The 15,996-nt window shown below is 36.9% G+C and overlaps 1 protein-coding gene across 1 annotated transcript in view; it reads right to left on the bottom strand.

Annotated features, from left to right (window-relative positions):
• Positions 1-8,513, bottom strand: part of SDAD1 (SDA1 domain containing 1) — a 37,486-nt gene extending 28,973 nt beyond the window's left edge. Inside the window, exons 1-4 of the mRNA XM_079152719.1 lie at positions 8,313-8,513; positions 2,947-3,051; positions 2,411-2,509; positions 281-391 (exon numbers count right to left, since the gene is read on the bottom strand). Of these exons, the coding sequence (XP_079008845.1) occupies positions 281-391; positions 2,411-2,509; positions 2,947-3,051; positions 8,313-8,402 (405 nt within the window). The 5' untranslated portion in view covers positions 8,403-8,513. The remainder of the gene's footprint in view (positions 1-280; positions 392-2,410; positions 2,510-2,946; positions 3,052-8,312) is intronic.
• Positions 8,514-15,996: the final 7,483 nt, after the last annotated feature.

Raw genomic sequence — 15,996 nt, 5'->3', positions numbered from 1 at the left:
ACACAGTGGTTTTTTTTTTTTCCTGTTAAAATTATTCTTGAGCTGGGGTTGTAGCTTAGTGGTAGAGTGCTTGCCTAGCATGTGTGAGGCACTGGGTTCAATTCTCAGCACCACACATAAATAAATAAACATCATTCGACAACTAAAGTAATAATAAAAAATTATTCTTTGCCATATCCAAGGATGTAAAGCAACAAGAATTCAAGGGATTCCAAACTCTCCACATTTTATGTTACCTCAAGGAAGAATGAGATGTGGGGAAAACGTTTTTGGTCTTTACCTTTCGCAGAAGCTTATCGTGGCAACGCAGAAGTTCAAAGAAGAGCTCTAGTAAACTTGATGGATTGATGAGATTCTTATTTCTCAGCAAGATCAAAGCTTTGCAAAATGTCTTAGAAAGGAAAAGAAAACATACTAAAAGACAATGGAAAAATTAATCAAATATGAAAATGGAGCATATATATCCTAAAGAGCTTTATGTCTTTTCCTAACAAGGTACTATTCTAGGCATCAGAACAGTCTCTGTCCTCATGGAGCTTCCATTAGGGATGGAGCAGAAGAGGAGTTAGGCATAAAGAAGAGTAAGTGTCACAGAGGAAGTAAAACGGTAATAGGATTGATAAATTCTGACTGAAGAAGGAAAACTTTACAAAGAGAGAACAAGGAAGGCCTGTCTGGAAGAGTGTCTTCATTTGAAAAACCCTAGTGGATCAATGAATCCATGAGACTATTTTTCATATGAAGTCTAATCATCCAAATTATGTCCTCTAATACTACTTTCTGTGAGCTCTAACAAGAAATATTTGGAGAATAGTTGATTCCTTACTGTTTGGGCAGGGAAAACAATAAGAATGTGTTTGGGACTATTTCTTCCAGAATATAATAATGATGCTTTAAAAAAATATCAGGGGCACTGGTAAAACTACTAAGAAGCTCCCCCCTTGGCCATTGGTGACATTGTGAACACAATAAATAATAAGAGTCAAAAAGAACTTAATAAAAGTACTTTAAAAGGTATTACAATGTGAAAGAAAAAAAAAAGTTTAATTTTTCTTGCTTTTTCTTAAGTAGGCAAGTTAATAAATATGGATATTTAGTTTCTTCTACAAAGAAGAAACCTATTTTCATCTAGGCAAGCAGAGGCAGTAGGATTACTTGCACCTAGTCATTCAAGGACGACCTGGGCAACATATCGAGGAGGGAAAATATGAACAAACAAAAAAGACAAACCTAGAAAACTATAAAAATGGTAGAATTACACAAAGTTTGGGAAAAACATTAGGAAAGAACAAAGTTACCAGTAAAAGTCCACATCATGTACAACCACAAGAATGGGATCTAATTAGAATAAGTTATCAGAATACACTCTATTGTCACATATATCTAAAAAGAACAAATAAAAAATAAAAAGAGTAAGAACAAAGTTGACTCTATAAACTTAAAATATTTTTACAAGTTTTGGCATAGGATATTAGTATGCTTTGTGTTCACAATTATTTTTTGTTAAGTACCTGATATAAAGGTATTTGAGAGGCAGATATATTTAATTTGAAATGCCTTACCTTGGGTCCCCTAAAAGCAGAGTATGATTTATTGTAAGTCACTTGTGGATGAGTGCTCTCAAAAGGGAAGTGAAGAGAGCAGAATAAGGGTAGACAAAAGAAAAACCAAACAAGGATGTGTCTTTGGCTGGAGACTACCTTTCATCCAATCACAGAGAAGCCCTGGAGTATAATTTGCAACACAGTCATATCCAACATGAGTTGGGTTTTATAGCTCATGACAATCAGCTGGGAGCACAACCTCCCAGATCTACAACTTTCATTTAGCTGGGGACCATGCCCTAGAGTATGGCTGGGGCAGGGGGGTGGGGGGGGGGGATGGAATCAGCAATTGATATTCATAGCTCGTAGGTAAAACGGGTACAAAGGTTGGTATAAGGGATCTTACCCAGGACCTAGGATCAATCACTTCGGTGACAACATTTAAATGCTCAAAATGGTCATTTAATGGATAACTTTACTGACTTAAGTATTATATAAAAACTACATGTTGTAATTAAGGTTCTTCAAGCATATGAAATAATCACCTATTCAAAACAGGGAGAAGAGCGCCACAGCAGGGATAGCATGATGGAAGAACAAATCAGAGAGGAGCATAGCAGAAAAGGAGATGAGAGGACAAACACAGGTAGGAAGCAGAGCACAAGTAGGAACTTAATAGGCCATGATGATAAGTTTGAATTATATTGTAAGTATAAGTGAGAACCTAGAGGAATTTCAAGGAAAGGGTGACCATTCTGATTGACATTTTAAAAAGATGTTTAGCTGAGAGCCTATCTTCATTTAAATACATTATTACATGCACGCATAAACACAGTACAGTTTATTGATCCAAAAACTTTTCCTACCATTCGAAGATCTGGATCCAAGACATTATGATTGTAGGAGAGAAGATCTTTCAGTTCTTGAGGGAAGTTACTTAGATGTTCTGGGTAGCAGTGACCAATCTATAACAGAGCAAAGGCTTTCTGAAGTTTCTAAAATTGAGATGCACAGATTTAAGATGTTCTGCAAAAGGAGAGTAAGAGGCTATTTCACAAAGGCAGATGATTCCAAATCACCACGTTTTTCCTACATGCTATTTCTCCTGCCATTCTCATAGTTCCTATAATCTTTGTATAATATTCATGACATCATTAAGAACCTGATTAATGATGAATTTGAAAAAAATAGTTTGACAGTTTGGTTGCGGTTGATTCTGTGAAAAGACCTAGCAAATCCTCCAACTCATCATAGGAAGAAAATAAAATCTATGAAAAAGGGAAAGTTTTAGAAAAACTTAAGTTTCCACTTTGGAATGGAAAGAAGTTGAGTATTATTGAAAAAATATTCTGTAAAAGTGAGTAACATTGATCTTTGTTTTATTCGAAAATTATCTTCTCACCTGTGCCATAAACATCACCAGCTCTGCCAGTTCTTTGCTGGGTTTATTTGGTTGTAACTTGAAAATCTCCACATTGGATTTGTAGTGATTATACTGCTGGAGAAACTGTAGAAAAAATAAAATTTGAGTTTGTCACATTCAATTACATGACTGACTATCTCAGTATAGAATGAAAAACTATTTAGTAAAGTCTTTGACAGTAGCATGGAGAAAAAATGCATTTAAGTATATAAAAACACTTCTTTCTCCTTACCTACATTCTTCTAAATGAGTTTTGGAAAAACCTAAGGACATCAGAGATAATCTAAAGATCTTTTCCTTAGAATTTTCATTAGAAAGTTAGGCAGTATAGTATAAAGTATAATAAACAACAGTCAAACACTTAGATTCTGGCCCCGTTCTGCCCCTTACTATCTAAATGACCCCTACAACATTGTCCATGTTTGGAAAGCACTCAAGCCAGCAGAAAAATACCAGGACAGAAAATGTAAAGTGTATTTCAAGTAAATGAAATTCTCTAATCAAAAATTCTTCTCTTCTTTTAAATATACACTAAGTTCTAGACAGGATGTATTAAGAGCCAAGGTTATGTAGAGGGAAATGGGGGGGGGTATGAAAAATGGTGGAACGAGATAGACATCATTACCCTATGTACATGTATGATTACATAAATGGTATGAATCTACATCAAGTACAACCATAGAAACGAAATGATGTACCCCATTTGTGTACAATGAATCAAAACGCAGTCTGTAAAAAATAAAAAATAAATAAATAAATAAAAGAGCCAAGGGCAAGAGACACAGGGAAATTACATAGCTTCCACTTATTCAGCACTTACTATGTGCTAACCTCATGATGTACATTATTCATTCCATTGCATTTAGTTCTAACAACCCAATAGTCTAATGTTGGAACTGGAGAGTCAGGTCTCAATTCCATGCCCTATACCTACTCTCCTTCCATAGTCCATGTTTCATTTTGTTTTTTAATTTTTTGTTGTTTTGTTTCTGTGGTGCTAGGCTTTGAACTCAGGGGATAACACGTTAGCCAAGTGCTGTACCAATGAACTACATCCCTAGCTTCCCATAGTTGATGTTTTTAAACTGTGTATATGTGTGAGAGACATATACATACAGAAAATACACATTTATCATCAGCTCAGCCCTATATGATTCAGTGAACTCCAAATTTTCATATCCATTTTCCTATCTAATATCTGTTTAGATGTCTAAAAGATGTCTTAAAGAGTTATGTTGTTCAGAGGAAGAAGTTATGTACCATTTGTGTACAACGTGTCAAAATGCATTCTACTGTCATCTATAACCAATTAGAACAAATTTTTAAAATTAAAAACAAAGTTATGTTGTTTCCCTAAAAAATTCCTAGGTGTCCATTTACCAGCTTTTACCAAGTGTGGGAATCAAAAGGCAGACCTATATAATACCTACAAGTTTCAAATAAGACCATCTCTCTCTTAACTCCATACATCCATTGAACAGGAGTGAGGAAAAGGCCCCAGAACTCTTTAGGCTCCTTACAAAATCCTTACCCCAATTCTTCCTTTCCCCTACCCACAGCCCAGCTACTGCTATTTTTCTGCCTTGAAATGATCAAGACTAATCTAAATCTGTTCTTTATGAGTTCTGCAAAAGCACACGTCTCCCAGGCTCTCCCTCAACCTACTCACTAAAATGTTCATATCAGTAGTATCCCAAAACTCTTGGGGTAGGGCCAAGGCATTTAAATCTTTTAAGAGAGTCAAGTTATTCTGATACTCTGTGGAGGCCACAGTTCTCCTGACACAGTGCTACATCATTTTCTTCCACCACGGCTGAGTTAGTACGTGTCCTCTTCACTTCTTAAACCCCTTAAGAGCTCTGGTATCCATCCAGATTGATACTTTTTCCTTAACTGTCCCCAGTCCCCACTACCAGTTTTCAATCTTATGTCAAGTTTTACCCCATTAGTAGAATAGAGATGCTTTTATTTCTACCATCTTATGAGAAACTCTTTGGATTCCACTTCACTCTCTGGCTGCCACTCCATTTCTCTCTCCCTGTCCCCCTTTTTTTTCCCCTGCAGTACTGGGGATTGACCCAGCAGTGCTTTCCCACTGAGTTACAGCCGTAACCCTTTTGATTTTTTATTTCAAGCCAGGGTCTTGCTATGTTTCCCAGGCTGGTCTTGAACTTACAATCCTCCTGCCTCAGTCTCCTCAGTAGCTGGGATTACAGTTATATGCCACCACACCTGGCTCCCCTCTCTTCTTTTCAGAAAAACTCCTACATTGTCCAGGCTGGACACAGTGGCACACAGCTGTAATCCTGGGGGATCAGAAGGTTAAGGTGGGAGGATCACAAGTTTAAAGCCAAACTCAGGAACTTAGTGAGGCCCTAAGCAAATCAGCAAGATCTTTCTCAAAATAAAAATAAAGTGTGCAAAAGTGAAATGTCCATACTTATCTAATTGCTTTCCTTTTTAAAAAATGAGATATAATTCATGTACATAGAGTTAGCCTTCAGGATACAACATTTAGTGGTTTTTAATATATTCACAAGGTCATACAACTATCTAATTCCAGAAAACTTTTCACCATAAAAAGAAACTCCTATGCATTAGCAGTTATTTCCTATTCTCCTTACCCGCAGACCCTGGCAACCACTAGTCTACTTTTGTCTCTATGGATTCACCTATTTTGGACATTTCATATAAAAAGGATCATACTTCACTTGCCTTTAAACCTATTGTAACCAGATTTCTGCACTCATTCTTCCACCCAAACTGCTCCTATCAGGGTAACCAATGACATTGATGTTGCTAGATTTAATGACACTGGAAGTCTTTATCTTATTTGATTCATCAGGATCTCACATTTCTTGGTCTCTCCCTCATTGCAGGAACACCTTTGATACTTGGCTTCCAGTACAGTTGTTTTTTTTTTTTTGCTAGTTTCTCAGCAACTCACTAGCCTCTAAATGTTGGGACTCCCTGGGGCATTGTCCACTTATTAGATCATTTCTCACTTACTCCACTATTACCACCCTGGTCAAAGTCAGCATCATTTTTTGCTGTAGATAATTTCAATGGCTTATTGACTGTATCTCTGCTTCTACCTTTGCCTTCCTACAATATAATCTATCCTCAAAACAAGCTACATTGATCCTGGTCTCATATAAGACTGTTCATGAATTCCTCTGCCCAAAAGGCTTCCATTTCACTCAAAGCAAAATCTAAAGTTCTTAAAAACAGTCAGGCTCTATAAGACTAAGCTCCACTCACCTCCAATTATTCTCCCCTTCCTCATTATCCATTTAGAGCTATAATGGCCTCCTTTAGGTTCCTCAAACTTACCAGGCACATTCCTATCCTAGGGTTTTTATATTTGCTATTCCTTCTGCCTAGAATGCTCCTCCTTTAAATATATACGCAGCTCTCCCTTACCCCTTTAGGTAGTTACTTGAGGGCACTTTCCCATTTTACTTTCTTTTACAGCACTTACCATTATTTACGAAACTAAATATTCCTTGCCATTTTATGTTTCCTCCTACTATAATGCAATCTAGTGAGGATAGGATTTTTATACCACAGTCCCAGTGTCCAGCACTATGCCTAGCACACAACCAGTAATCAATAACATTTGTCAAATGAATGAACTTCAGTAAGCGGCACTATCACCTATTGGGTGCAGGGAAAAAAAAAAAAAAAAAAAAAGAACAAAACCTGAATCATTCTTTGTTCTTTCTTTTACCCTCTCCTTTATATCCCCTCCACGAGAAAGCAAGGAAGTACTACTTGCTCTACATCCATGTAGACTAATTCAAATCTGTTCTAATTCTGTTGATAATTCCATTGGCACTATTCCAATAGCCATGACTAGTTACCCTAGTTCAAGTCTTACCCCTCTACAATCATTCTATACATAACCTTCAGAGTACTTTTTAAAAATATACATCAGATCATGTAACTTCCCTGCTTAAAAACTCTTCAATGGCTCCCCAAAGCACAAAGTATAAAATCTATACAGTCCACCATGGTTTAAATAGCCCTGTATTTCCCTCTGTCCTCTTCTGTGCTCATTACACTTTAGCTATACTTTCTTCCTCTCCACTTCTTTTTTACCAAGAGCTTCTGAACTTCCTAAGTTTTCTGTCTATGATGCTTTTGACCTGACTGGTTCAATATCACCACTACAGAAAAGCTTTATTTGTTTATAGAATCAAAATCAGCAGCCTCTAACAAATTCCTATGCAGTTTTACTTTCTTCACAATCCTTACCACTATAAGTCTACCTTAACTACAATGTAAGACCAAGGGAAGAAAGCTCTCATTTGCTTTGTTTAACACTGTATCCCTAAGGTTAGAATTACATTGACACATACCAGGGGCAATGTGTGGATTTCCATGTATATTTAAATGAATAAAAGAGGCAGTTATTATCTCCTCACATAATAAGACATACACATAGGTTCATTGATTAACCTTTCTTGGTTACACAATTAATTGGTCAACAACAGAACCAAAACTTAATAGTTGTGAAATCAACTATTAAATACAGAATTATATAGGCTTTCAACTTATTGTCAATGATTGTACAGTGCTTTCCCCCATTAAGTCCTAAGTTTTCAATTCAGAAATATTTCAATGAAATCAACACAGGTGCATTAAAATAGGTTGCAAATCATAATCTAAAGCTTATGTGTGTAATTATATTAGTTAATAGTATATAATAATCACCACTTTCATTTCCTCAGCTCAAACAGCTTTAAATATTCACAATTCATTCATCCAGGTCCAATGAGTTTGAATCCTGGCTTACCAAGGTACACTAAGCTCCTGATCTGTCCCTAGCATTTGATAACTCCCCGACTTCTTCCAGGCACAGTCAAGGCACAAAGCTGACATCAGTCGAAAGCATTTCAATATACGATTTATCAAGTGTTACCACTAATTCATGTTAGGAGTTTCTGAAAAGCTGAGAAACCTGATGGAGGATGGGGGCAGGTCCTCTGTCTCTCCACCTCAGTGAGGCCGCCAGATAAACTGAGATAAAATGAAGGACGGTTTCGTGGTAGCGAGGTCCACGATTCAGGTAGAAAACTCAAAGGGATAGCACATTACCAACAGGTGGAAAACGAACCCTACGGCATGTTCCTCCCCGTTTTCTCCCCCACAGATACCCCTAACCTAACAGCACACGCAGCGCCAGGACCCCGGCTCCTCCGCGCCTCCCGCGCTGGTCTGTCCACCCAACGTGCCCAGGCCTCTAGTGTTTGCCGCGCCTACATTCAGGGAGGGTGACATGGAGGGTGACATGGACCGCAGCTGACATGGAGGGAACACGTTTAACACTGCCCCACTCGCACCTCCTCGATGTAGGCAGGCGGGTCCCGCTTGATCAGATTCTGCAACTGCGGCAGGTTGTTGGGCAGCTTGTTGTTGTTTCTGCTGGACATGTTGGCTGTAGACTGACTTCCCCTGCAGCAGTTCCAAGGCGGCTCACGCAGCCGCCAGCAGCCACTCAGTCGCAGCTGGGGCCTGAACTCGTGCTTCCGAGTATCGCCGGAAACAGCCCGGGGAGGCTAAGCGCGAGGCACCACAGCGCTTCTGAAGGCGAGCTATGGGAGCCTCAGAGTGCCACACTTACTCGTACCGCGGAAATGCTTTGTAGGGTTTTGACAGGTGATTTCTCACTTCCCTTGGGCAACCGCTACTATTAAGGACCAAACAAACGTCTCTGAAACGATCTGAATTGTAAAGATTTTTCTTTTTCTTTTTTCCCCCACATACGTGAGCATCATCGGAACATTCTTATGAACCAGACAAATGAGGATTAATAATTCAATGTTAGAAACTAGAAGAAAGAAAGAAAACAAAAAACAAAAAACAAAACAAAAAAAACCCCGAAAACCATAAAGGCTGATACAGATAGCAGTAGCTGGATTTGGAGAGGGGGAAAGGAGCAAAGAGAGACGTAAAATAGTTCTTTTGGTCACTATTTGTTTTTATTTTGGTTTGGAGTGTTTCAACTCATTGTGATCCAAAGGAAAAGGACACGTAATGAATGAACTACTGAGCATGCTGATTGACTGAAAAATGAAGATTAACCTGTCTTTAAATATCAACCACTATTATAACTTCTGCAAACATTCTTCAGTCAGAGTTTTAAATTCAGATGCTGGTAATTTAAAGAGTGAATAAATTTCTACAGTCCCAAAATATATCTAAGTAAATATGGGTTGGCTGAATGAATGAATGAGACAGGGTGTTGTTAATACAAAAATATACTATTACCTACCCTGTGCCCGGCACTGTTCAAAGTCTTCTCTCATAGCATTTAATCCTAAGAGCATCCCTTTAAAATAGGCACTATTTATCTCCATTTTGCAGTTAAGGGAACAGGCTCAGGGAGGTTGACTGCCAAAGTTCAGAACTGTTAAGGAACTCAGGATTTCAATCCAGGCAGCCTGGTTATAACTAGAGGAGAAAGGGAAAAACAACCTGTTTGGTTGTAACTGATCTGCCCTAACAGCAAGACCAGGTTGTTCTCTTGCTTAACCTAAGCAGTTTCACAGAACACCAACTTCAGTCAAGGTCACCTGTAACTATAGTAGAATGAATCTGAAACAAGACGATTATCTAATCATATCTGAGTACAAACAAAATAAAAAAAAAAAAACACTGCACAAGACAATTTGTTACTTAATTGGTTTTGGAGAATAGCTATTTTATTAATTGTTGAATCTAATACCTGAGAAGTTATTATGAAATAAATGTAAGCAATAAATCTTCTATTAAAACATCATCCATGGCCAGGTATGGTGGTACTTGCCTGTAAACCCCACTACACAGGAGGCTGAGGTAGAAGAATGGTAAGATAAGTTAGAGGATAGCCTGGCAACTTAGTGAGACCCTGTTTCAAAAACGTTTTTAAAAGGTGGGACTAGGGATATAGCTCAGCCCTGGGTTCAATCCGACTACCATAAAAAAAAAATCATAGATTTAACAGTTTTTGGTTAATCTATATTGAAAAAAGAAGCATTCGCAGTACAAAATATGTTTAAATTATTTTCAAAAATTGTCAAAATTATGAGTTTATGTACTATGAATTTTTACCACATTACCAAAATGTGACTTATGAATAAAACATTCAAACCACATCACAAACTTTTATTTAGCACAATTTATATGTCAGACACTAGGCTAGGTGCTATTAGTATAATTTAAGTTTCAACAACATAATGCTTCTGTATATATCTCATCAGTCAGAACTTAGTGATCTGGCCAATTTTACAAGGGAAGTTGAAAAGTAAAGTCTTTTGGCTGGGCACAATAAAGTCTTGAAGAAGGAGAGGTCTTGTTTTGAGAAATAAAAAAGGATTTCATGAAGATTGTTGTATTTAACATGTCTTGAAGAATATATAGAGGGTTTATATGAAGGGATGCATACAGGAAAAAGAAATTCAATTGGAAGAGGTAATGATCTCTATATGTTTATTAGTGTAACTTAAGAACTTAAGGGGCTCTACTCTGTCTTCCTGTACCCCATCATAGTGGATCAAGGCGAAAAGGAGAACCCTATGAGGAAATTTTGCATCTACAAGCTCTACCACACCATCTGTGTTGGGGAGAATTAAGAAAGACTGACCACGATGCCAAGGTGTTGGAGCAGTTCACAGGCCAGACTCCTGTGCTTTCCAAAGCTAGATACACTGTCAGATCCTTTGGCAACAGGAGAAATGAAAAGATTGCTGTTCACTACACTGTTTATGGGGCCAAGGCAGAAGATATCCTGGAGAAAGGTCTAAAGGCACAGGAGTATGAATTAAGGAAAAATAACTTTTCACATACTGGCAACTTTGGTTTTGAGATGCAGGAACACATCGATCGGGGCATCAAATATGATCCAGGCATTGATATCTACAGTCTGGATTTCTGTGTGGTGCTGGATAGACCAGGTTTCAGCATCGCAGACAAGAAGCACAGGACAGGCTGCACTGGGGCCCAATAGAATCACAAAGTGGAGGCCATGCACTGGTTTTCGCAGAAGTACGATCCTTCCTGGCAAATAAATTCCCATTTCTGTCCAAAAGGTCAATGAAATATTTTCAGTGAAATGTTAAAAAAAGAACTTAAGGTCATTCCTTAGGAAATATTTCCATGAGGGTGTTGAACAAAGCCAATTTGCATGCCAGCCTCATGGTTTTATTATACTTGCCATATGACCTTATGATAATTAAAATACTTTTAAATTGATGCTAAATATACCTCCTTTATTCATTTAACCTTATCCAAAGCAATAATCTCTGGAATGATGGATTTTTTGAATTCACATCACGAAAGAATGAAATATTCCTGAGCCTATCTAAAGCCAACATCTCTGATTCTCTATGAGATTTCAGCCTTAGTTTCTTTAATATTTATTTATTTATTTTAAATAGTTATTTTTAATTGACATAATAATCCTACATATTTATGGGGTATAGTATGACAATTCAAACATGTATCCAGTGTTTACTCATTAGATCAAGGTAACTGGCATACCTATCAACTCAGAAAATTATCATTTCTTTGTGCTGGAAATATTCAAATTTCTCTATTTGGGGCTGAGATGTAGATCAGTGTTAGAGTGCTTACTTAGCATGCATAAAGTCCTGGTTTCAATCCTCAAATCTTAAAAAAATTTCCTCTCTACTAGCTGCAGGAATAATCAATTATTATCAACTATAGTTATCCTATTGTGCTATAGAACATTCTTTCTAACTATATTCCTGTACCCCATAACCATTCTCTCCATATCCTCTTTCTGTTTTATAATTATCTGTTTGTCTATTTATTTTACAGTTTTACAAATGAATAATTGATGTATAAGAAACTGCCCATGAATTGTACAATTTGATGAGTTTTTACATATGTATGCACCCATGAGACCATTATCATAGTCAAGATAATGATTATATCAATCATTCCCAAAAGTTTTTTAGACAAACAGGTATCTGCTTTCTGTCACCAGAGGCAAGTTTGCATTTGCTAGAATTTTATACAAATCACATAGTACATATACTCTAGCATCACTTTAGTTTGTGTCAGGCTTCTTTCACTGAGCTATTATTTTGAAATGCATTCATGTTATGTGTACCAATACTTCATTCCTTCTTTTTTTTCATAGTATTTGGGATTGAACTCAGGCACTCTGCTATTGAGCTATATATACTACCCTTCTTATTTTTTATTTAGAGAGAAAGTCTTGTTAAGTTGCCCACACTGGATTGGTACCTGGAATCCTGCCTAAGACTCGCAAGTAGCTGGAATTATACGCATTATTATCACTGCACCTGGCTCTCCTTTTATTCCTAAGCAATATTCCATCATATAGACAAACAACAATTTGTTTATCCATCCTCCTGTTGTTGGCTATTGGAAGGTTTCCTGTTTTGGGTTATGAACATTTACGTTCAAGTCTGTATGTGGACATATTTTCACTTCTCTTATTAAAGAGAAGTGCCTAGGAGTGGGATGACTGGATCATATGGTAGGTTTATGTTCAACTTTTAAGAAACTTGCCAGTCTTTTGCTTCTACCATTCCATTAAAATTGTATTGTTTTGTTTTTCGCAGTGCTGGGGATAAAATCCAGAGCCTAGTGCATGATAAGCAAGCACTATCCCACTGACCTACACTTCCAGCTGTTTTTTTAAAATCAAAATCACCAATTAAACTAAAAAAAAGAAAAAAGAAAACCTTAACACCAAAAAAACAACCCAATCAAAAAATGGTCTAAGGAACTGAACAGACACTTTGCAGAAGAAGATATACAATTGATCAACAAATATACGAAAAAATGTTCAACTTCTCTAGCAATTAGAAAATGCAAATCAAAACTACTCTTAGATTTCATCTTACTCCAATCAGAATGGCAATTATCAAGAATACGAGGAACAACAAATGTTAGTAAGAATGTGGGGGAAAAGGTACACTCATACATTGCTGGTGGGAATTAAAAATGGTACAACCATTATGGAAAGCAGAGAGATTCCTCAGAAAACTTGGAATGGAACCATCATTTGATCCAGTTATCTCACTCCTGGGTTTATACCCAAAGGACTTAAAATCAACATACTACAGTGACACAGCCACATCAATGTTTATAGCAGCTCAATTCACAGTAGCTAAACTATGGAACCAACCTAGGTGTCCTTGAACTGATGAATGGAAAAAGAAAATGTGGTATATCTGTATATGATGGAATATTACTCAGTTTTAAACAAAAATGAAATTATGTCATTTGCTGGTAAATAGATGGAACTGGAGAATATCATGCTAAGCAAAATAAGCCAAATCCCCAAAACCAAAGACCAAATGTTTTCTCTGGTATGCAGATACTAATTCACAATAAGTGGGGTGGGGATAGGAAATAACAGAGTTACTATATATTAGGAAGAGGGGAGTGAAGAGAGGGGAGGGAGCATGGGGGTAGGAATGAGAGTGAAGCAGACATTATTATCCCATGTACTCATATGATTCTATGACCGATGTGATCGTATACTATGTATAATCAGAAAAATGAGAGATTACACTCCATTTATGTATGATCTATCAAAATGTATAAATACATTCTACTGTCATGTACAACAAATTAGAACAAATTAAAAATTAATTAAAAAATTACCAATTACCTTCACATTGCTAAATATTTTTTTATTTATCTTACCAGTAGCCTTAGATATATTTGGCCTCTTCTCTTAGAAATATATTTGGTTAACTGATCTCTACTTCCCTTGGCATTTATGCATTGTAGTCTTAGGGATCCTTAAATGTGTGAGGGAACTCCTCCAGTTTCCTTTCTAACTCAGAAAATGCTGAAGTTCTTCAGGGACATAGAGGCTTTTATGGACTGCATGTCCTATCACACACCCAAATTCATGTGTTGAAATCCTAGGCCCAATGGAATGGTAGTAAGAGGTGTGGCCTTTGAGAGGTAACTAGGTCAAGAGGGTAAATAAGTCAGAAGCCCTCAGATTGGGCTTAATGCCCTCATAGAAAGAGACAGTGCTTGCTTCCTCTCTCTGATCTCTGCCACGTGAAGATACAAGAAGCTGGCTATCTGCAAATCCTCCTCTTGATTTACAGATAGCCAGTTCCCAGCCTACAGAACTGACAGAAAATGTTTGTTGTTTAAGTCACTCAGTCTGCAGTCCTTTGTTATAGCAACCCACAGTGAGACAATGGGTTTATATGATCTGATCTCAAATTACCTCTCTAGGTTCCATTTCCATCACTCTCTCTTTTGCCATCTTTGCTCAGAAAGACTCCTAGCATCCTTGAATTTCTCAAGCTTCAGGGCCTTTGTGCTTGCTGTTTCCTCTAACTGAAACACCACGCGTCTTGTTCTCTCAACTTTTCAAAGTCTCTCAATGACAATGAACCTAATCTCCCAGCTCTCCTCCCACTCAACACTCCCTTCCTCTCTTTCTTTTTTCTTCATAGCCCTTACCAATCTCTGCATATCATATATTTACTAATTTAGTCATTTTTTGCCTGTATGCACTAGAATAAGAGTTTAATGAAGACTTTCTGTTTTGTTCACTGCTGTATCCTCAACACTTGGAGAAATGCATGGCACACAGCAGGTAATCAGTTAATATTTGTGGAATGAATGAATAGGTGGATAATCTCTAAAGTCTATTCCAATGCTTCAATTATGTGATAGAAAACAAAACCTTAAAATATCTTGGATATACACTGACAAAATTTACTTCAGAATCAGGAAGAGACTAACATGTGAATTCTAGTTATTGCCTCTCTTGAAACCAATAATATTGAGTATGTTCAGAAAAGCCAGGCAAGTGTTAATTCCCTCCTGTTTAAAAGATATTGTTTAAAAAAATTGTTAGATCATCCACTAGAGGGAGATTGTGCTCTTTTTAACAAGAAAATCATACCACTGAACAAATGACCACAGGCAAACAGGAAACTGACAGAAGTAACTTGAATCCTTTCCAAAGCTAATTTCATTTTTCATTGTTCTTCTTTTTCCTCCCTCTTCCCCTCTCCTCCATATTTACTTTGAGTTTTTGCACAAGGCCATCTATTTCTTTTTTCCCTGTGGGCAGCGTAAACTATAGGGACAGCCTCTGTGTAACTCTATCAATCCCAGACTTTATGGGGTCCAGGTCTAGTTCCTCCATCACTATTTTTTGTTTTTTGTTTTTGTTTTTGTTTTTTGTTTTTTTGAGGGTGTGAAGGACTTGTTTGCTTGATTTTCACTTTGTTTTGTTTTTTGGTTTTATATAAAACCAAAAAACAAATGTGGTTTTATACACCACATCCAAATTCTTAAAGTAAAAATGTTTCTCAAAACCACTGATTTTTTTTTTTAAATGTCTGTGTCTATCATAACACTTTAAAGGGTAAAAACGTTTTGGTTTTCTCTTTTTACTTAATTTTTAAAAATAGGTGATGATTTTATGAATAGGGAGTCAATAACTGGTCCCTTTGTAGATAGACGACTGCACATTTTGCTGAAGTTTAATCCCATATTAACAGAAACCAAGTCTTGCCCTATCCTTCTACCCGATTTCTTGGGGGTGCCAGATGAAGCTAACACTGTTTACCACCTTGTTCTATAAGCTTTGCTATTACTGCTAGATTAATTTTAGACTAAGGAAGGACTATTAATGTGGTTGCATTTGGGTATTCCTAATTTTTGTTGTTATAGGAAACTATTAATAAAATTACCACCAAGGGCCCCAAATCCTCCTACAGCACTGTATAATTTTTTCATCTCATGAGAAACATAGTAGGCTGTGACTATTATTTTTTAAATTTTAGGCAAGATATGTGAGGATCTGTGGGTCTCTTTTCAGAAAACAAGTTAAAACAAATTACAACAAAGGGAAAGAACATATGTCTGTAATTTGCCTCTTTCTTTGCTTATAAGCCATGTTTGCCTCCATATATATATATATATATATATATATATATATATGTTTATACACACAGTATCAGGAAGAAATCTGTTCTTCTATAATACAAATAACATGAGTTTTGG

Source organism: Sciurus vulgaris (genome assembly GCF_902686455.1).
Source record: "Sciurus vulgaris genome assembly, chromosome: 9".
Classification (NCBI taxonomy): Eukaryota; Metazoa; Chordata; class Mammalia; order Rodentia; family Sciuridae; genus Sciurus; species Sciurus vulgaris.
Note: the sequence above shows the minus strand (reverse complement) of the source record. Positions and strands in the feature narration are given on the sequence as shown.